This window comes from Podarcis melisellensis (assembly GCF_964234715.1).
Source record: "Podarcis melisellensis genome assembly, chromosome: 8".
NCBI lineage: Eukaryota > Metazoa > Chordata > Lepidosauria > Squamata > Lacertidae > Podarcis > Podarcis melisellensis.
Window position 1 is genome coordinate 18247541 of NC_138540.1, and position 22287 is coordinate 18269827.

The 22287-nt window shown below is 47.7% G+C and overlaps 1 protein-coding gene and 1 long non-coding RNA gene across 3 annotated transcripts in view; one reads left to right on the forward strand and one right to left on the reverse strand.

Moving 5' to 3' along the window:
* Window positions 1–4625: 4625 nt before the first annotated feature.
* Window positions 4626–22287, reverse strand: part of SPSB1 (splA/ryanodine receptor domain and SOCS box containing 1) — a 36001-nt gene continuing 18339 nt past the window's right edge. For both annotated transcript variants that reach the window (XM_081923849.1, XM_081923848.1), the window contains exons 2-3: window positions 13379–14182; window positions 4626–7273 (exon numbers count right to left, since the gene is read on the reverse strand). In XM_081923849.1, coding sequence (XP_081779975.1) covers window positions 7146–7273; window positions 13379–14072 — 822 coding nt within the window. In that variant the 5' untranslated portion in view covers window positions 14073–14182 and the 3' untranslated portion in view covers window positions 4626–7145. The remainder of the gene's footprint in view (window positions 7274–13378; window positions 14183–22287) is intronic.
* Window positions 14949–15502, forward strand: LOC309377060. Its single transcript, XR_014171417.1, has 2 exons — window positions 14949–15165; window positions 15260–15502. It is a non-coding gene; the product is annotated as an uncharacterized lncRNA (long non-coding RNA).

The following is a 22287-nucleotide window of genomic DNA, read 5'->3' on the forward strand; positions in this document are numbered from 1 at the left end:
CCCCCAACACAAGTCAGGGACAGATTCCTCCAAACCATCCCTGAACTTGCTGATCCTTAGCAAGCTGTTCCGCTCAAAAGATTACAATGTGACTTGCAACATTACTGGGAAAGAGCAGGCGAGGGAAACAGGAACAGTCTGAGCCAAGGCACCAGGAATTCCAAAGCTTGAGGAGAGGGTTGTGTTTTTTTGTTTTAAAAATGTGTGCATGGGTTTTCCCCCCCTTTTTACTAAACAGTAAGCAAGCTGTAAAACACACAAGTCAGACAAAACAGTTGGCTGCGGCTTCAAATAGTTCTCTGTCTGAAGGGCGTCCCAGGCAGTGAGAGGCTTGTAAATCAAAATGGGAGCAGGGACAGGTCCAAAACTCAACCGCCGTAGATGGGGCAATTTCTTCTTCCCCATCTCCCTACACAGTGGAAGAAGGGCAGGGTAAGAATATAAGAAAATAGATAATAAATCAATCCCCACTCTAAGTAGATCGTCATTCCTCTCTGCACTTTTTCTGTGAATCGGCTTTTCCAAATCCAGATCTACACCACCAAAAAGTGTTCCTAGACTGTCTTTCCTATTTATACAATTCAGAAATTGCTTCTTGTGTAATTTTGTCCTGCCCCTACATAACCAGCTTCGTAGGGAGACCAGCACCCAACTTCCTGAGGTGCTAGGTTTCCAACGATCAGGGAGTTTCAAATACATGATGCTCCACTGGCACTCCAAAACGATACCATTCTGAAGTATCCGTAGCAAGTGGTAATTCTGAATACTGTACAGTGGTACCTTGCTTCTCAAACTTAATCCGTTCCTGGAGTCCGTTTGACTCCTGAAACCATTCGAAAACCAAGGTGCGGCTTCCGATTGGCTGCGGCAGCTTCCTGCCCTCAATCGGAAGCCACGGAAACCACATCAGACGTTTGGCTTCCAAAAAATGTTCGCAAACCAGAACACTCACTTCTGGGTTTGAAGCATTCATAAGCTACCATAATTTGTTTAGGAGCCAAGCTGTTTGAGTACCAAGATACCACAGTATGTACTTTGACTTTAGAGATAAATTACATAGAACTGGGGCTATGGCTGATAAGGGCCTGAAGGATCATAAACACTACTAGCTGCCTTTGTTTAAATGAGGGTTGTGTGTGTCATAGAAGGTGTTAGTGCAGGGGTAGGAAACACTTGTGGCCTGGTGGGCCAAATCTTTATCTTCCTCTCCCCGGTCAACTTTGACAGGTGATCAGTGTCAGTCACCTGTCATTCATCTGACATAATGGCAAAGTCAGGTGACTGGTAGGCAGGCAGCCTCACCCACCTGTCAAAGTTGACCTGGAATAAGTCCAGTGATGATGTCAGCTAATTAACGGGTGTGGTTGAGAGAGAAAATGGTTTAATGGGCCATATTGGGTCTACAGACCAGAGACCCCCCAACCATGCTCTATCTCACTGAATAAAATGTGAAAACCTCACAGTAGTATGAGCTTGCGATGCAAAAAGGGTAAAAGGTCACATCGAAGCCCCCTCTCCACCTGTTCCCTAACCTGACCTTCCTTCTCTATTTTATTATCTTTTTTTTATTCTGGTGGTGTAATAATTTGTTTGCCCTTGATAAGCAGGCAATCCGTTGCAGGGCAACACATCCACACTTGGGGCCAATACAAACAAACAGTTATCGGAAGGGGAAGATTGGCTAGGTTGAACTAATATTGGCTTTCTGATCTCCAGCACAATCGGCAATGAAGACGCTTTAAAGAATTCTAATGCAGCTGATTGGATACCTCCCCCTAACCACAGTGTTACCCATAATCTTCAAGTTACATAATTGAATGGTTAAGTCGCCTATGCAACTAGGGTTTCCGGTTTGGGCCCTGAAATCTCAGGATCTGGGATGCTCCTTGTGATGTTAACATATGAGAGTGCTGGAGGTGAATTAGTTAAACAAGTTACCCAATCAGAACCCAGGGGGTGGAGTCAGAGAGACTATAAAACCAGCTCTGTGAGGGGCGAAAGGGGAGTTCGTTGGGAGTTGGGTGGTTGGTTGGAGTGAGAGTGAATTGGGATAGAGTCTGTGGGTAGGTTGAGTTAGTGTAGCGAAATAAGCTGAGTCAGGAACAGTTAGGGGCTAGGAAGACAAGTAAATATCTGAGAGGTGGTTTAGTGAGTGAGGAGCAGGTAGTGGAAGTTATAGGTCTGGATAGGCACCCCATGATTGTAATTGACCGATACCGTTTATGAAACCACACGCTTGTTAAACTGCAATAAATAAACAAAAGTTTATGTTCCAATTTAACCCTGACTGGACTCAGTATAGTCCCAGGTAGGGCCTGGGTGGCGGCAGCGAGAAATAAAGTGGTGGCGCAGGGATCAATAGACGGTGAAACGTCCGGGGACCCTGTGTGATCGCCACACTCACCTAGTAAACCTAGCGAAGGGATTGAAGAGGGATTTGCCCACCCATCCCTGCAGCCAGGCCCCTTGAACTTAAGTGCATCAACTGACAGAAAGGAAGGAGAACGCTGCCAAGGGTAAATTCCATGCACATGACTACGGGGAAAGTATTGAACACCACATAAATGGGGGGGGGGAGAGAAGAGAGGAAAAGGCGGGGGGAGACTCGGCCCAGCAGGAGACCCATAATTCATGCCTGCCTTGTCATGTTTCAGGCTCATGAGGCGTTGCAAGGATATTCGTGTGTACACACACACACACATATATATATCCCCGCTGGCAGATCCATCCGGCCTAGCTAATACGCAACAGCCCTTTTGCGAGAGCATCAGGCCAGGCTACGCAGTCCCCATGACGGGTCTGCAGGGTTGCCATGGCGACGTACATAAACACCAAACTGCAAGGAGGTCATTTATTTCAGCTGCTGGCTACAGCTGGCTGTTTGGGTGTCTGGAAGCCAGCACGGACAAAATATTCTCCTTTCTCTCTTCGACTTCCCCCCAGCCCAAAATAATAATAATATATATATATTTTAAAAAAACTTTTCTCCTGAGGCGCTTTATGGCCTAGCAAAACCCGCATTCCAGCAGCAGCCGTGAAGGAGAATGGAATGGATGCAGGAGCTGATTTTTTTGCCCACATATGGTCCGAGATGGTGGGTTTATTTTTTTTTGAATTTTTTTTTATCCCCTTCCAAGGTACCTGCTCCAACAGGAACCGAGTCTGATTGATACCACCTGCAAAGCTTAAATATGCAAGCTTTGCAATACTTTTGTGTGGTTTCCTAGAGCTCTCTCTCTTTTTTTTTTTTTTTTTGGAAAAAAAGACCAATGCAGACAAGCCGCAAGGTAACACTGGAATATGTAGGGAATTTTTAATACAATCATCAATTGCCAAATTAGGGCACTTTGGGGTGGCTTTTAAAAAATAAAAACAAAGTCACCACTGTTTGCTGGTACCATTTTGAGGCTCACCTTTTTGCTATAATTATTGCATGCATTTTATTATTCAACTAAGTTTTAGAGCAGACCTATTCAAATGAACCCCTTTTTATTTCATTTATACACTACTTTTTCCTCCAAGAAGGTCAAGATGGGACACATGTTCCTCTCCTCCCTGTTTCATCCTCACAACAACCCTAAGAGGTAGTTTAGGCTGAGAGATAGCGGACTGGCCCAACGTCACCCAGTGAAGTTCATGGGTGAGGAGGGTTTTGAACCCTGGTCTCCCTGCTCATTTTCCATCACCCTGTTACAACACACTGGCTCTCATGTTAGTTAATTTAACGAGTCTGCTCTGAGGAGGATTAGCATTGGATACAACCCTTTTTACACAGAGTTTCCAAACTTCTGAGTTCTCAGCCCATTTCAGTGGTGGTTTCCTGGTTGTGGAATGCCCTCCCTAGGAAGGTATGCCTATACCTCCATCATTATCCTTACCAGCTTTCAGGAGGAATTCGGGAACATTCCTGTTTCCCCAGGCATTTGGTGGCTGAAGAACTGACGCCGGCAATCTTGAGTCCATGGGATGGAAGAATGGCTTGTATCTGCTTTTTGGCTTTTAAAAATTGTAATTGGACGCAGGTGGTGCTGTGGGTTAAACCACAGAGCCTAGGACTTACTGATCAGAAGGTTGGCAGTTCAAATCCCTGCGATGGGGTGAGCTCCCGTTGCTCGGTCCCTGCTCCTGCCAACCTAGCAGTTCGAAAGCACATCAAAGTGCAAGTAGGTAAATATGTACTGCTCCAGCGGGAAGGTAAACGGCATTTCTGTGTGCTGTTCTGGTTCGCCAGAAGCGGCTTAGTCATGCTGGCCACATGACCTGGAAGCTGTACGCCGGCTCCCTTGGCCAATAAAGCAACCCCAGAGTTGGCCACGACTGGACCTAATGGTCAGGGGTCCCTTTACCTTTAATGGTTTTTAGAATGTTCTTATTTGATTTTGAATGTTTTTGCTTTGCTTTTGTTTAAATTGTGTATCTGTTGGCCACTCTAGGTTCTTTGGGGAGAGCTATGACTGTTAAACATGGTAGCATCTGAGGAAAGGTGGAATGCAAAATTCATTCATTCAATCCATTCAGTCCAGAGGTCACAATATGCATTTTTCCTTCTCCTCTGCAGGATCGCAGAACACACAGAAAACTCCCCTTAATTGTGGGGCCCATTTGAAATGACAACTACTACTGTCTCAATATTTAATAAATTTTTATTTTTAAATTTGGTTATTGATTATCTACAGTCAATGGGGGACGGAGCGGGTGGGACTAGTGAGAGATTTAAAAACCGTACAAGCCAAATACACCAAGAGGTATAAAGAGGAGATGGGAAGGGTGGTAGAAGACTAGAGAGAAACAAAAACAGGAGAAACGGGGAAAAAACACACCAAAGAGGTGATGAGGACAATTCCCAGTGTCAGTGGAAAAGACACAAGTAGGATTGGTTTAAAAATCCTCGGCTCTGTACACATTAAAATCCTCTGTGCAATTTGAAAAAGTGTCCCACTTATAACAGTTGACTTTAAAAAGGGAGGCATGTCAAGGTCTCCTCCCAAATCCAAACTTGGCACCAGTTCTGTGCTTCTTAAAAACTAGGCTATTTTCATTTTTAAAAAACCCTACAGCAGCATTTCTTTAAAAAACAAACAAACAAAAAAACCCCAAACAGTCCTCTTCTATACAAAGGGGGGAAACCCTCCCCCTCAAAAATATATTAACATTTTCTAACAAATAAGCTCATTTGTACCTATACAGAACACACCTGACACAAGTATGGTGAGGGTGGGAAAGTGAGAGGCAGATTTATTTTCCTCCCCCATAATGGAAAAAAAAATTGTGCAAATAAACCCCTCTGTGATGGCAGTTCAGAAGCTTTTTGGGGAAGGCTTTCAGGTTGCTCGGATAAAGGAGAACATTTGCTCTTCTAGATGAAAACCTTGTGTGCCTTGCATACGAAGGATGTACTCTTGAGTCTTCAAGGACTGTAGTGTTCACACTGACACTTCCTGTCCTGCACCAAACTGGGGCATGTTTTCTTCTCAACAAGATTCAGCTCATTCTGTGCTAAGGTCAATCCATAGCTGGTACTCTAGGGCCACATTCAAAACATCCACTTTGACTACTAGGATATGACTTTCAACAATCACGGCTTCCCATGTCCCCCACCAGAATTTTGGGAACTGTAGTTTATCGAGGGTGCTGCAAGTTGTTAGAAGACCCCTGTTTCTCTCCCAGAATGAATTAACCATCATTCCTTCTTCACAAGGAACTCTGGGGATTTTAGCTCTATAACGGGAATGAGGTGAGTGGGTCTTCTAACAACTCTCAGCCCCCTGAACAAACCACAGCTCCCAGAATTCTTTGATGGGAGAGCTATGACTGTTAAACATGGTAGCATCATGCTTTAAATGCACGGTAAGAATGTAGCCTGACAAGATAGCTGTGTTCAGGGACAGGGTGAGGCCAAGATGGAGAATTCTCTTTTGACGAAAAAATAAAATCTGATAGGAGCAGTCACTACAAAGAAAACTATAGTCATTGGCTTGGCCAAATCTTTCTCCATATCCCACCAACAGGACTGGAACGACAATGGTTGTGACCAACATAATGTGATGGGAAGGAGGGCTGGCTTAAGAAAGCAGGAGATATACCCAGGCATCACCAGGATTTTAAATTAGGGGTGGCTAAACTGCGGTCCTTCAGATGCTGCTGGATGACAACTCCATGCCTATTTTAAACCCATTTTACAGGTCAACTAAACTAAAACCAAGACTTGGCTAAAGAGGGGGAGCTGATGGGAGTATTGCCAAGGAACTCAAGGCAAAGCCAGTCTAGGAGAGCAAATTCTTGAGACTTCATCACTCACAACCACATCCTAACCCAAGGCGGGCTCTCTAGCTGTTTCACAAGCAGGAATGGGGAACCAGTGGCCCTGCAGATGATGGTCGACTCCCAACGCCCATCAGCTCCAGCCACCGAGGCCAGTGGTCAGGCATGATGGGAGCTGTAGCACAACAACATCCAGATGACCCACAGGGTCTCCAACCCTGAGCTACTGGAGCTTCATCCCATGCTAACCCCCCATATCTCCAACTCCCAAGCTACAGGTTCAAGTGAATTCCCAGAAAAAGAAAAGAAAGGCAAGCAATTTGAGTGGTCTGAAGGCAGAGGCCAACACAAAATCAAAATTAAAGAGGAGCAGGATTCGCATACAGGGCATAAGACATTTCTTTGACACCCACAACGGCTGCCTATTCCAGTATCGTTTAAAAACACATGTCCACACAGAGTAATATTTTTGGTGTCATCATCTTCTCCTTGAAGCGTTGCTGGGCAGGTTTTTTTAAATAAAAAACCGAAATCCTCAGGTCCGTGGCAAACCATCTTGTACCCCCATCTGAGCACCTGGTACCTTTAATTCCATCATGTCGACTTCTTGCAACAGAGATCTCTGGAGGGCAGAACATGGCTTTTAAGTAGGTTGGGCTCTTCGAAAGGCATGTATTGTAGGTTTCTCTCCCCGACCCCCTAATTTGGCATAGGGAGAGGGAGTGGATCCAAGCTGGGATCGACTGAAGCAGATTAGGAGAGTGAGAGTTTGATGTATGTCTATATATATATATAATATCCAAGAATACTGTAGTCCACTCAATCCATCTCTCTCTTTTGCTTCTTGCGAGAGTGTCTGTCCATCCCGCCCCAAAATGAGGGGGTCATTGATAGAGAAGGTAGCCCTTCAGGGATTCTGGCAGTGGCAGTGCGTGGATCTCGTTCAAGCGGTCCTTGCCCAGGGCAAGGCGGACGGAGCGCCGGCAAAGGTCCATCAGAGGCAGAGGTTCAGCTGCAGGAGAGGGGGGAAAGAGTGCCAAAGAGCATTAAGTGCAGTGCTGAGAATTAAGAATGTACGGTACAAAGCACCCCTTTGCAGCATGCAAAAGACTGAGAGAGGATGCTTATCAGTATAGAATCCAGGGCTGCCTGCACACCATCCATTTAAAGCACATGTCTTCCTCAATAAGAATCCTGGGAACTGTAGTTTACCCTTCACAGAGGTGCAGTTCCCAGCACTCTTCAACTACAATTATTGTCATAAGCAGCAGTACTGATCTAGTTGGTACAGGACTACATGTCTTGTTTAATACAGACACACTGTACGCGCCTGTCTCTTACAAACATTCCACGACAATAATGTTCTCCAAATGTTAATAAAATGAAGAGGATTTCTTCAAGCAGTCTGAAATCTGGCACGGAGCACCCCACACACTGAATGCCAGAAGTTGTCCAAACTTCAGACAAATCTGTTTTGTTTTTTAAAAGAACCCAGCCAAGATACAGCAGTTTAAGAAAACCACGTCCACCCAACACCGTACACAATTGCGCTCCTGTGGATACACATAGGCCCCAGGTTTTGCCACATCTGCCTTCTACTAGCCTGGCTCAATCTCTCTTGAACGAAAATATACTTCCTGCCAGATCTTGTTCTAACCAACAGCCCTGGCCTTCACAAACACTGATACCCTAAGCTGGATCTTCAAAATCACTTGCATGTTCAGTTCAGCATGAAGCAAACCCTCTGGTGTCATTCGTCCAGTGTTGCAGAATCTTCTCACAGAGATGGAACAGGTGCCCTCAGCAACTTTTACACCAGAGGTAGCCACTGTGGTACACTTCCAGGTGCGGTTGGACTCTGACTCCCATCAGTCTTGGCCAGCATGGTCAGTGGTCAGGGGTGATGGGAGATCATCAATATCTGGAGGGACACCAGCCTGGGTTTTCAGCCTTAGATGGCTGAAAACTCTTCTTATGCAAACAGCTAATGAAAAAACTTTTAAAAGAACACTGAGCTGGCTAATTAATTCTGGTTGTATGTGTGTGTCTATACTGCTTTGATTTTTCTAAAGAAATTGCAGTACGTATTATAAGTATTTATATGAATAAGAAGATAAATAAAACTACTCAGGATCTCACAGGGGACTGCTTTAAACTGAGTCAGACCATTGGGTCCATCTAGCCAAGCTGTGTCTGCACTGACCGGCAGGGTTTTCAGACAGGGTTCTTTGTCAGCTCTACCTGGAGATAGTGGGAACTGGACCACCTGGATGCAAAGCAAGTGCTCTACCACTGAGCTACGGCCATTTCCTTGCAACATAGGAAATTGCCTTATTCTGAATCAGATAGTTGATCCATCTAGCTCAGTACTGTCTACACTGACTGGCAGTGGCTCTCCAGGGTTTTCAGAGAAGAGGCATTCCCAACCGGCACTACCTGGTAATGCTGCTGTGGACTTCTGCATGCAAGGCAAACACCACCACGGAGCTACTGCCCTTTTCAAGACAGGCCCTGGAAAAACATCCCACATCTTCCCAGCTGGGAGCACTGGCCGATCCCAATCCAAGTAGCATCTTTCTCCCCTGGCAAGGATCTGAGTTGACTTAAGATTTCCTGAAAAGGAGCCCCACCCTGCTCGCTGACTGACTCTGCAGGCAGGGGACACCTGCAAAGGCCCCCCTGCGCAGAGCCGACGTCACAGATACGGGCAACAAAAACTCCCTTTTCGTTTGGGCAGAGCCTCAGCGCGGTGACCTACTCCCAGCTGCAATTTCCTCCCCAGACACATTTTCCACTGAGGTAGTTGAAGACGTGAGCTTTGATCACAAGGAAGACCGCCGGCTGGCTTGGAAAACTGGGGGCGGGGGCAGCAGGCAGAGGAAGAGAGAAATATAACTTCAAACTTCTGGAACACAAAGTCATTGGTGAAGTCCAAGTGCATTCTGCATCCACCAGGGAAGCTGGAAAGCTCAGCTCGGTGTTCCTCGTCCAGACTATTGAGATCAGTACTGTTTACACCAGGGTTTTCCCAACTTGGCCCTCCAGCTGTTTTTGGACTACAATTCCCATAATCCCTGACTACTGCTAGCTAAGGATGATGGGAGTTGTAGTCCCAAAACAGCTGGAGGGCCAAGTGGCTCCCTAGGACAGGCATAGACAAACTCGGCCCTCCAGATATTTTGAGACTACAATTCCCATCATCCCTGACCACTGGTCCTGTTAGCTAGGGGTGAAGGGAGTTTTAGTCCCAAAACATCTGGAGGGCCAAGTCTGTCTATGCCTGCCCTAGGATTTCAGACAGGGAGTCTCTCCCAGCCCTACCTGGAGATGTCATTGCAGACTGGACCTTCTGCATGCAAAACAGATGCTCTACCATCCAGCCAGTTAGAGGGCCCTATGAATGGGTCCTGAGTGCCTCTCCTTTGTAGGACCACCAGGTTGGGAAAGGCTGCACTAGGTTTTGAAAAGAAACAGCCCACACCTCCACATGAGGTTCCTAATTTCTGCTTGCAGATTTATGCAAGCGTAACTCAAAACACACTTGTGTGCCGACTGCATGGCCATCTCTATTGCACAACTATTGGCGTGCAACAAACCGCCACACAGAGCCTCTCAGTTTGGAAGGCACAGAGCAAAAACAGGTAATGCCTTGGGTTCAGGTGTTGCATAGGCCATGAGACAACCAAATGTTAAAAGGGTCTGTGACAGCCATGACCTGCCAAACCTGTAGCTTGAATGTTATTTTGCCAAGAAGCCCCCATTCTAGGCTGCGGCAGGAGAATCCTTCAGTCTAAAGGCTACAGCAATGTTCCGTATTTTTCGCTTTATAAGACGCACTTTTTCCCTCCTAAAAAGTAAGGGGAAATGTATGTGCGTCTTATGGAGCGAATGCAGGCTGCGTGGCTAAGCCAGAAGCCAGAACAGGGAGAAGGAGCGCTGCGCAGCGCTCCGTCTTGCTGTTCTAGCTTTGGGCTTTGCTGCGCAAAGCCTCCGCAAGGCAGCGGGATGAAGGCACACAGTGCCCTGCAGAGGCTTCGCGCAAAGGTAGACCAGCTAGAGGCACCGCTGCGCAGCGCTCCCTCTAGCTATTCTGGCTTTTGGATAGCTCCCGCGAAGCCTCTGTAGGGCAGCGGGAGGAGGCTTTGCGCGACTCTTGTGGGAAGTGGGGGCTCTGTCCCTTCCCCCACCTCCCAGAAAAGCCCCCAAGAACCGTGCTCCCTTTAAAGAGCGCATGGTTCTTGCGGGAGATGGGGTACAGAGGGTAGCTTACCTGTACACAGCCTCTTCCAGGCAGGGGGAGCCTTCACCCCGCTGCCCGGGAGAGGCTTCAGCGGCTATCCCAGAAGGCAGATCCCTCTTGCTGTTCTGGCTTCTGGGATTCAGAATTTTTTTTTCTTGTTTCCACCCCCCCCCCAAACCAGGTGCGTGTCTCATCGTCTGGTGCGTACTATAGAGTGAAAAATACGGTAACCTGCAGGCAAATGTATAGATCCAGCTAGATCCAGCCATACACATCCCCCCCACCCCAAAGCAGCCGTCTCTTCTAGATTGAGAAGGCCAGTGTTGCAATTCTAGTCAACTGCAGAACAGGCCATCCTGATAACCTCAACTTCATGGAAGAAGAGAAAAAACTTACTAGCCCTGAAGGCTGCAGAGAGCTGCTGGCGCAATACTGGGAGCCAGGCGAACAAACTCAGTAAGTAGAATTTCCAAGGGCAGGAATTCAGCGCCAAGTTTAGGCCTGGGGCAGCTCCTCATAGTCAGAAAGACTCTGCACAAACACTCAGGCTTACGCGAACTGGGTTATAAAGAGAAGGTTTCCCCCACAAAACCCAGGTTCTCTTAGTGCAGAATATGGACTACTTTCTCTTCCAATACAGTGGTACCTCAGGTTACATACGCTTCAGGTTACATACGCTTCAGGTTACAGACTCCACTAACCCAGAAATATTGTTTCGGGTTAAGAACTTTGCTTCAGGATGAGAACAGAAACTGTGTTCCGGTGGCACGGCAGCAGCAGGAGGCCTCATTAGCTAAAGTGGTGCTTCAGGTTAAGAACAGTTTCAGGTTAAGTACGGACCTCCGGAACGAATTAAGTACTTAACCCGAGGTACCACTGTACTTACATTTTATTTCTTTTTAAAAGCCCTTGCTGGCTAGGGAAAGAAAGGCCTAAGTGGCATTATCTTTTTTTACAAAGCCATCCAAGTTAGTGGCAGTCATTGTCTCCTGTAGAAGTGAGTTCCACAGTTTAACTATGTGCCACGTGAAGAAGGATCCAGTTTTGTTTCTTAATAGAAGGCAATAAGATCTGGGCTTGAGAAGGCAGGGGAAGCTTCGGGCGTGTGCTCCATCAGGCTGCTAAGTCTACACTTTGCATCTAAAAGCCAGCTGTGTCGGCAAACCCATTTCTGGGGAGGGGTGGGGGGTTCTGGAGAAGACACCAAAACCAGGAATGTGCAATGTGCAACATATGAAACAAGGGCTCTTGAGCCTGAGAGGGCCTTGCTGGTTGTCAAAATTAAGCTTACTTCAAGAATGTAAGAAGAGTCTGCTAGATGAGGCCAATGGCCCGTCTAGTCCAGCATCCTGTTCTCACAGTGGCCAATCAGATGGAAAGCTGCAAGCAAGACTCCAGCACAAGAGCAAACCTCCTCCTGTAGTTTCCAGCAACTGGTAGCCCCAGCGATCATAGTTTCTTCCAACCTGGAGCCCTCCAGATGCTTTGGATTCCAGTTGTCAATGTTCTGACCTCCTGGACCAGACGCAAGGCATGCCCACTCACGCAGAGATGCGACAGGCAGCCTCCTCTGGGGGAATGGGCAGTCTTGCATGCTGCACTTCTGTGTCGGGGGTTACTGAATGAGTCAGGCACTGGTCAATCAGAGTGCCAAGCAGAAGCATCTACACTTGAACCCAGAAGTTGCTGATCCACACAAAGTGAGGCCAGAACAGGTAATCATGCAGGGAGGCTGTGGGCCACCTTGCCTGCTGCTGGGTACTCTGGGATCACAGAAACATCCTCCACTTGGAACATTCTGGGTAGTTCCCTAGTCCATATGAACCTGTACTTCAGTTCTACCTGTCATTTTTACAAAGAGACGCTAAAGCAATGAACTGTGTGGGTTTCACTTAGCAAAAGGAAGTGAGCTGGTCTTTTAACCACTTTTCAACGGGGCCTGCTTAGGTGTTCCTGGCATGCCTCTGCCTGCCATGTCTCCTCTGAACAACAGGCGCAAAGGACGATGCTGGGATAGCCCTGTAAAACGTCACTTAAAAGGGGGTCCCCACGGGGGGGGGGCGGCTTGGTGGGGAGGAGGAAGCAAGGAACACCGCCCCTCCTGCAATCTGTGCCCACTTCCGTTTTGAGAAGCAGGTTCCCCTGCCAAGTACACACACATTTGCAAATTGCATGGGCTAATAAAACACAGGATATGCCACTAAAGTGTTTGCAGCTGGGAGAAACCAGAGACAGACAACAGAAGGTGTCACACACCACAGGGAGAAGACAAGCTAAAAAGGACTAGAGGCGACCAGGCCAGATATTTTTCACTGAGTCATTTTTGAAAGCTGTGACTCAGCACAAAGCCCCGCTTATCCTTAACAGGAATTTAGATAAGCAGGCAAATGTCTGGCCTGTTGCACTTTTTTAAAAGCATACATGCATTCACAGAAACTTATGGAGGACCCAGGGAGGATAGCTCCGTGGAAAACCTCCAGACCTGGAGTCCCCTAAGTTCTTGATTTTAATTCTGAGTCAGAATGGGAGGCTTATTTACCCTCAACAGATTAATTTCTAAAGTGTTGAAGAGAAGGAGGAAGGGAATTACCTGCCCTTTGAAAAGCAACACACAATTGCCTGGCTTAGAGGTAGACCAGCCCAGAGTAATACATCATTCAGAGATGCAACAGGCACCCTCCCGCTCCAAAGGCAGCATAAATGCCTACAACTGGGAATAACTAGGTGACCCAGGGCTACCTAATGCAGAAAGGTGACAAAATTACTCAGCAGGTGGAAAGACTGAATAGTGGCAACCCTAGAACAGTGACTCAGACAGAGGAGCCAATTCAGACTCTCAAATCCAGGTAGGAAAAATGAAGAAGAGAGGATACGTACGGTCAAGCCCATTCAAGTAGCGCATCCTAATTTCACAGTGGCCCCACACGGCGCTCACGACCGGATACAGTTTTTTCCCTTTGAGTCCCCGGAAAGCAACTCCCATGTACTGTCCGTCCACGATGAAACTCAAGGTCCCATCGTCCATGTCCAGCACCACCAAAAACGAGTCTGGCACGATGAAAGTCTCGTCGGCCTCCAAGAAGGCCGGGTACGTCTTGCTGGGCTGGTTCTTCCCGTCGTGGTACAGCCGGTTCCGCCCGAGGTCCCACCCCCAGGACTCGTGGTTGTTCCCAATGAGCGTCGTGTACCCCACCGAGTGCAGGGGGGCATCCGCCGTGGCTACGCCGACCACCGCGTGCGTGCCACGCTGCCTCATCGCCCAGGTGATCTGCCAGACGTGGAGACCCCGCGTGTAGCCCACCTTGCCCCGGATCGCGTCCGTGCTCTGGGCCACCGGATGCCGGTGAAATATGAGCTTGTCGTCCTCCTTCACAAAGACGTTGAGCGAGCGGTCGTCGTTGTTCCATGAGTGCAGCAGCTGAATCTCATAGGAGACGGCGGGCATGTCTAGGAGGAGGTCCAATCGGGCTGGCTTGCAGTAATCCAGCCCCTGGAGCTCGTGTTTCAGGGGCCTGTAGGCCGGGTCCCTCATATCCACAGTCTTTATCCCGCCGGTGACTTTCTGCCCCATCTTTACCGTCTATTAATAGGCACCCAAAGCAGGCTCATCAATCGCGCTGGCCGTGCACGGGCGTCATTCAAGCCCTCACAGGTTGCTACGAGAGATCCCGTCAGAATCGCCTAATGGATGAAAAGGAGAAAAACAAGAAGCGGGGAAGAAGAGTTAAACATTAAAACTTCACACATGGGAGGCCGTGCGGTGGGAGGCTCCACAGAACCCGTTTGGCTTGCCAGAGGAGATAACGGACGCCGGCAAAACAGTAGAGGAAAAACAAGCACGGGACAGCCATCCTATGAGAAGGCCTGGCGGGTTCTAGGCCGGCAACTTGAATCATGTTTCCTCAACACAGAAGGCTGGCGAGGTTCCACATTCTGAAAATAAGACTCCCGATTGTCATAGGGCCTTGTTGCCCGAGGGAAGCCTGGGAGTAGAGTTGCGTGTCACCTAGCAACCTTAGGGTAGCTTGACCCTCACTCTTCCCACTGACCCAGACTCCCAAGATTTATTATCTACTTATTTATTACATGGGCCAGTGTGGTGCAGTGGTTAGAGTGTCGGACGAGGACCTGGGAGACCAGAGTTCAAGTTGCCTAGTCGGCCATGAAGCTCATTTGATGTAATCCTGAGCCATTCTCTTAGCCGAACCTACCCTCAGAGAGTTGTTGCGAGGACAAAATGAAAGAGGAAAAACTATGTGTACCACTTTGAGCTCCTTGGAGGAAAGGGTTGATATATATGAAATATTATTCTTAATAATAACAACAGGGTCTGGAGCCATAAAAAGCTTTACTATTTCAAAGCCAACACTTTTTAAAACCCCTAATACCCTCCCAAATTTCATCACCATAACATGGACAGAGGCCAATGGGATTACAAACATCAATGAGTCAACTAGGAGGACCCTCGACCATTGGTCTCATTTTTAATTTTTTTTGCAAATGCAGGAAAAGTTGGGGGGGATATTACAATTATTTCATCCCAGCCAGTAGCCCCTTGGAAGAATTCACAAGCAGCAAAATGGCAAAATTAGCAGGAAAACAAACACATCAGAGTGTTCGTAGTTTCACATTCCATCCATGCTTGGCAAAAAGAATCCCAAAATGTTAGTGGAAATCCAAGGGAGGGGGGGAAGAGTTTGTGTGGGGAAAAACAGGGTAAGATAATCAAAATACACACACCCTGTTTTGCGTCTCCAGAATGACCCGCGTTAGATCAAGACAGATCAGAAGGGAGTCGCTCTATAAGAGTCGTGAAACTCTTAAGCGAAGAAGTTCTGATTCCCTTAAGGAAAATGCAGAGGACAGGCACCAAGATACGACCATCTTGTACAAGTGACTCAGGAGAGTCACCCTCACTCACACTCATCCTCAGAGAAGTACCACGAAATCTACATTCCAGTTTGCTTTATAACAAGGGATCTTCTGTAATATAGCAGAGAAGCTGGGTCCACTGTGGGGTGTGTTTTTTTTGAGAGGGGGGTAGGTGGGGGGGAGAGAGGCAGAAGGGATGGCGAAAACATTTGAAAAAATAATAATAATAAGGGTGGGAACTCGCTTTCTAAGAAAAAAAACATTTCCTGGAATGAGGCAATCTCCCAGAAAGGCTGCCAGGTGCAGTCATAACCGTTACTCATGATCAGGATTTCGCTTGGCATGGAAAAAAAATGGTAGGGAGAGTGAATCAGACCTTGTGTCAAGCACACACACAGTATTATACATATATATATTATACACACAAACACTTTATAGGCACCCTGGCTTGAAAAAGGTATATACACCACAAGCAACATAAAGAAGAGGCAAAGCTGATCATTTGATTTTTGAACCTCAGGGCCACATTGTTTTTTTGGGCAACCTTCTGAGGGCCACGTCCCATTGGTGGGCGGAGCCAGAGGCAAAAGTGGGTGGAGCAAGAATGTGGATTCTACCTTTGCACAATAATCTAGTTTAAACACCCCCCCCCCAAAAAGACACCCTTCTCCATATACTGTACAGACAAGCAAGAGGCATGATCCGAGCTCAGGCAAAAACAAACAAACTCAAGGACAAGATGTAAATCAGTGCCAGAAAGGGCCAGAAAAAGACAGCTGGAGGGCCGGATATGGCCCATGGGCCTGAAACAACTCACCCTGGCACTGTGAATAAAACAGGAAAAATACAGCATTACCTATTCCATTTTGCACAAGCCAAAAGCTGGCTCAACAGGCTTCCAGAAGAAGGCCTCAGTTCATCATCATCATCACCCTCTTTTGTCCTCTCCAGAGCTCCGGGAACCAGAAAGCAACATCTGAAGAATGAGATCACGCCAAGACAGGAAGGTGGCCTGCAGCTAATTGGACACCTCCGATGCCTCTTTCTCTCTTGGACAGAGGCGTAACCGCAGAGCAGCTGGGCTGGCAGCAGCTCAGACAGAGCTCTCTAATTAAAGGGGAAACTGAGCACACGCCGCCCCCTGCCAGAAGGAGCCAGGTCTGGGCACAGTTCGGCCAAAAGGGGAAGCAATGCAGACGTGCGCTCCAAGGAGGCGCTCTTGCGCACTTGTGGGGATGACGAGTCTTACGCAGACAACCAGGTGCGTGTTTTAGCAACACACAAGGTCACAAATTGTTCCTCCTCTAGGTATCATTCAATATTGCTTTTATTTCAGCTGCCAGTCGCTTGTTGTACAACAAGGTGTCCAAGAGACTAGCAACATATTTTAAGCGGTGTGCATAATTTAGGAGGAGCTGACAAAAACAACACAATGCATAAAGAAGGGCTGCAACTTAGTGGTAGTGCATCAGAGGTCCCAGGTTTGATCCCCAGCATCTCCAGGTAGTGCCCCTGTCTGAAACACAGGAGAGCTGCTGCCAGCCAGTGTTGACAATACTGAGCTAGGTGGATCAGCGGTCTGATCATAGCTGTCAACTTACAGATTTGAAAATAAGGGACCAGCAGCCTCAAAAATAAGGGATCAGCAGCCAAAATAAGGGATTTTAGTCAACCAGCAGCCAAACGACGCCTCAAGTGGTGGTTCCCATAGCGGAGCAACAAGGCAAAGGGAATGCAGCAAGGAAAACCACCGTCACCTCTGTGCTGGGAAGCGCTGAGCAAAGGCGAGTCCCCAGGCAACACGGCCGATTTGATCAGCACAAGGCATGCAAGCTCCACCCCCCAGTCGTTCTTAGACTCCTCATTGGGTGAGCAACACAGCTAAGCAACACTGTTGGAGCCTCCCTCCTCCCTGGCCAGCAGGAAGGGAGAGGAGCTGCTTCCTTTGAAACCCGGGAAATTTAAGGGACATCATCAATAAGGGACAGCAGCGGCACATGGTGCTGGGATAAGGGACTGTCCCGTCAAATAAGGGACGCTTGACAGCTATGGGCCTGATAAGGCAGCTTCCTATGACACAACACAACCATACCTACCCACCCTGCATCACAGCATTACAAAGGTTTGGTAGCACACTATGTACCTGGTTGCGAAAAGATGTTCACCCAGGTTCACCCAGTTGAACCTTACTGGGAAGAGAGTTTCACACATGGGGGACACCACCAAGAAGGCCCCGTCCCTTGTCATCCTCCCCTACAGATGCACTTTGGGAGAGGGATTTCTGTTCCAGCAGTGCTTGATTTTGATGCTGGCTGCTCACAGGGCCCAGTGTATTGCTAAATTCTCTTTTCAGGATCTCTGGAGGGTGAGAGAGACAGAGAGGGCCTCTCCAAGACATCTCTCCTGCAAGCAGCCATTACTCATTCTTGATTCAGAAGAGTCTGGCAAGACAAAGGGGAGAAGCATGATTTCTCCCCTCCCCGACACTGCCAACCCAGTAACGGAAGCAGCTCCACCGAGCTGGTTTTGGTGGTTAAGCCTGGCTGAGATGCTTCCTTTGAAAGCAATAAAAACCCCAAACCCCACCCCCACAACAACAACAAAACTCTCCAACACACCCTGAACCAAATCCTCGGTGACAGAGAAGCTCACACAGTCAGCCCCAGAAATCAGCAATCTGATCGCTACTAGGTGTGCTGCAACTGAGGAACAATTTTAATCTTTCTTAAAAAACAAGAAGTACAATCAGACTGACAAGGCTGCCCATTGCACCTCTGCACGAATTGCTGTTCCTGGACATTGCACATCGTTCCAATCAGCATTCGCTGATGGTGCGACGGCAAATTCCACCCCCACAGCTCCGCACTGGATCAATTGCAACTAATACCATACATAAAGTTACCTGTGGAGAGGTGGCTGCCTGTTGCCGCTCAGTACGAGTCACTGCTCTTGCCTCTTACAGAGGCACGGTTTTACTTTTTGTCGTATGGGGCAGCCACAATTTCGGTCAAAGCCCTCCCGCGACTATCAAAGGTAGTGGTGCTGCAGTATATCCTGTTATACTCTTGGGGGTCAGGAACACCCCACAAGAATAAAAGGAAGATCCAGAGTGGATGAGCCAGGCAGAAGTTTCAATTCAGGTTATTTTTATTGGGTCCCCATCAGGGGTCGCCAGCCCATCGCCCTTGGAGGCTTCGAGGGGTGCCCCAGGAAAAGTGGGGCCTTAGTTTGACTTTTAGCCTTTCCCCCAGAATTCCTTTGTTGAAATGAGAGCTTTTTGGGACAGTTCCGGGAATCTTATGAAGCGGATTAAGCAACGCTTGTCCAAACAGCAGACAAAAACCCTGCCCAGGCTAAGCCAGGAAACTTCAAAAAGGAAAGTCCCCTGTTATGAGAGCCCCTTCCAAATACAAACTTTAACAGCCAAGAACTTTTTTTGCAGGGTGGGTGGGCAGGGAGAGAAGTGATTGCGAGATTTGTTTGGCAAGGGGCAGTAGTCCTCATGGATCGCTTCAAAGATTTCCAAACCTCGTAGCTCAGTTGGTTACAGCAAGGTGCTGATAACACCAAAGTTGCAAGTTTGATCCCCGTATGGGACAGCTGCATATCCCTGTGTTGCAGAGGGTTGGACTAGATGATCCTCAGGGACCCATGGCACCTGGGGAATTTCACAAACTGCCCACCAAGTGATGCTGGTGGGGATTGACCCTGGGACCTTCTGCATGCAAAGCAGATGCTCTACCATTAAGCTACAGCCCTTCTCTTATGATATAGGAGCATAGAAGCTGCCTTAATACCAAGTCAGACCATGTAGCTCAGTATTGTCTGCACTGACTGGCAGATGTACAATACCTTTTTTTTAAAAAAAGGTGGAACGACCAGAAGGGGACACAGCCATCCCGGGTGAGGCCTCACAACAGGTTCGCATAACAGTCTCGTGTTATTTTCAATCCTGAATGTGGAATTTGCTATGAGGATTCTAGGAGAAGCCAGGAAGCAAGACTCCAGCAAAGTGGTGGCTCCATTAGGGGGAAGAGGTCGCCAACTGCAATTAAAAGGGCACCCCTTCAGGAATAGCTGCTTGAAAAATCCCAAATCATCCAGCATTCTAGTCCCTGGCGAGGAAACGTCTCGTACCTTGCATCAAAATCAGCTTTGCAAAATCACAATTGTTTCTTTGCAGGCCACGAGTGCGGGGGGGGGGGCGGGGGGTAATGCACATAAACACAACTTTGCTGAATTGCAACTTATCACCAAACTTAAAACCATGGAGAGACCTGGTCTGAACAAAGACATTGGATTCTTATCTCATTATACATGACAAAGCCACTTTTCACCTTCTCACCCCTTGCTTTTTCCTGTAAGACCTATTGCAGTCGTTAAGAGTCGTCAACAGGCTCATCACAGCTATCTGCCAATCACCCATTCCCACCACCCTTCTGAGTAATACCCCTCCCCACCTTCTCACTATATAGAAGGGTCTGGAAACTTCTGTTTCAGTGTATCTGAAGAAGTGTGCATGCACACGAAAGCTCATACCAAGAACTAACTTAGTTGGTCCTTAAGGTGCTACTGGAAGGAATTTTTGTTTTGTTTTAACTTTGGGAATGTTTTACATCACACAAAGTGACACCCCCATCTCCAAAGTTGGTAGGGAAAAAAGCATCTGCCCCCCACCCTCTCTCTCTCTCACATGCACATTCTCCAAAGCAGACTTGGGTTGGGGAACCACTCACCACGGAAGTCAGAACATAACGCCACAGTAATCAGAAATTGTGCCTATATGGCTATGCTCCACAGATTAACTGCAAAACTCCCAAAATCTAGAGCTTTCGGCCCCTTTAGCAAAGCAGCAATAAATCCACAAGAACCACCATCTTCCTGTTTAAGGCAGCAAATGCCCGATTAAGTAAGAAGCTGGCGACTTCTGGCTCTCTGGAGTCGGGCAGCGAGAGCGAAAGGGAAACAGCGAACCGACCTTTTTGAAAACACTATAAAAGCTGTGTGGAAAAACCCTTCTACGCTCTAGCAACACAGGAAACAGAAGCAGGCAACGCATCTTCCAAGCCCTGCAGACACAGGCCAAGGTGAAAGATGGCTCTTTTGACACGGGTCCGTCCGGAGAGAAAACAGAGCTGTTCTTCCCACCCACACCCAGCCTCGGCAAGGCTGATGGCAGAGGTAGCAGTCCACTGACCTAGCCAGTAAACAGGGAAGGCAAGATTTTGGCCGTCTTCCTCTGCTAAGAACTTTTTTTAAAAAAGGAGGTCGGGAAAGATCGCCCTGGGGATGTTACATAACTTGTGTTCTTTGACCAGCGTTTTCCCCTAACCTTCTGGCAGCGGCGAAGCGCCGCTCTCTCCGAATTGGAAGTGGAAAGGCCAGCTCACACGATACCCAGGAAATTGTGTGCGCTGCAAAGAAAGTGCAAAGCACTCACAGCCAGGTTTTAAGGCACTATCGGGTCCTTTCTTCCCGTTTGCTGCAGAACAGGGACTCACAAAGAGCTGCATTGGGCAGCCTCCCCCTTGATCGATTTACTCTACGCAGTCTGTGGGTTGCCTCCAGCTAAGTCATGCTGCTGGAACAGCTAATCATCTCCAGTGCATCTACTCTGCAGCAATTTGCAACAAAGCAAGTTCAGAAAACAGGGACCTGTACAGAGATGCAATGGGCAGCCTCCCCCTTTATGAATTTACTATTTACAGTCCATGGGTTGCATTCGGAGCAGGCACACTGAAATTAATGGACTACTCTGAGTAGGGCAAGCACTGGATTCAACCCTACAGACCAGAACTGCTGAACAGAAGTTTGCAGAGAGTGTGTGTGCAAGACGAAGGAAGTGTGAATCACCAAGCCAGGATTTGGGCATTTATTCCAATTTGCAGCAAATTCTGCCCAAAGAACAGGGACTCACACAGCGGTACAATGGGCGGCCTCCCCTTGTATTATTTGCCAAGGCTCTCTGACTAAGCTCAATTTACCCAGTAGCTGTGGCTACTGTGGCACATGCCAGGGTTATGCCGATGCATTATGTAAAGTGTTTGAGGATGGGTGGGGTTGAGCTCTGCCCGGGTTTGTAGCCAATTTGCTACTGCCAGTGGCTAATTTAGGACTCCTTAATTACACATATCCATCACAGGCAATCCCTTAAAATTATGCATATCTGGGTAATCAGATGCACATGTATATTAGGGAGTTTGTGGGTGGAGGGCATGTTCTCCTGGGAGGAATCATCAACAGCCAAACAAAGAGTCAGAAAGCAGTGGGAGGAAGAGAACTGTACACCTTGTTTGGTCTATTTGCTTCTTTACAGATTAAGAACTGGACAGAAAGCAAGCGTTTCTTGAGCATCTTTAGGCAAGACACGATCCAGGTGTGCTGATCCCTTAGGACCATACCAAAGTCACAATTTTATCCCCACCCTATAGTAGTTCTACTTTCTTGGATTTTTTAAAAGAAGTAAGTTACTAGTCCTCATGGAGGTAAGCTTGAAAGTGCTGCTGAAACTTAGCGCCCAGAAGGGTTGCTAAAGAGAAGGCTGGCCAAGGTTCCTGTGCCCTTTGTAGCTCATTCTGAGAACACAAGAAGGGCCTTAAGAGATCAGGCCAAAGGCTCACCTAGCCATCAAAGTGTAAAAAGAGGCTAGATCAGGCTAATGGCCTATCTTGTAAGGCATCCTATTCTCACAGTGGCCAACCGGATGCCTCAAATGGGAGGACCCAAGTGAAACTGATTCCAATTGGCGGCCTTATCCTTCAATAACCTATGACTACTAGCATATAGCAGAATTGTGCAAATTCACCCCTCCAGCCTCGAGACAAAACTGTGTTATGCAACTGGAATTTGCAAGATTAATACATATATAGGCTCTCTCTCTGTGTGTGTGTGTGTGTGTGTGTGTGTGTGTGTTT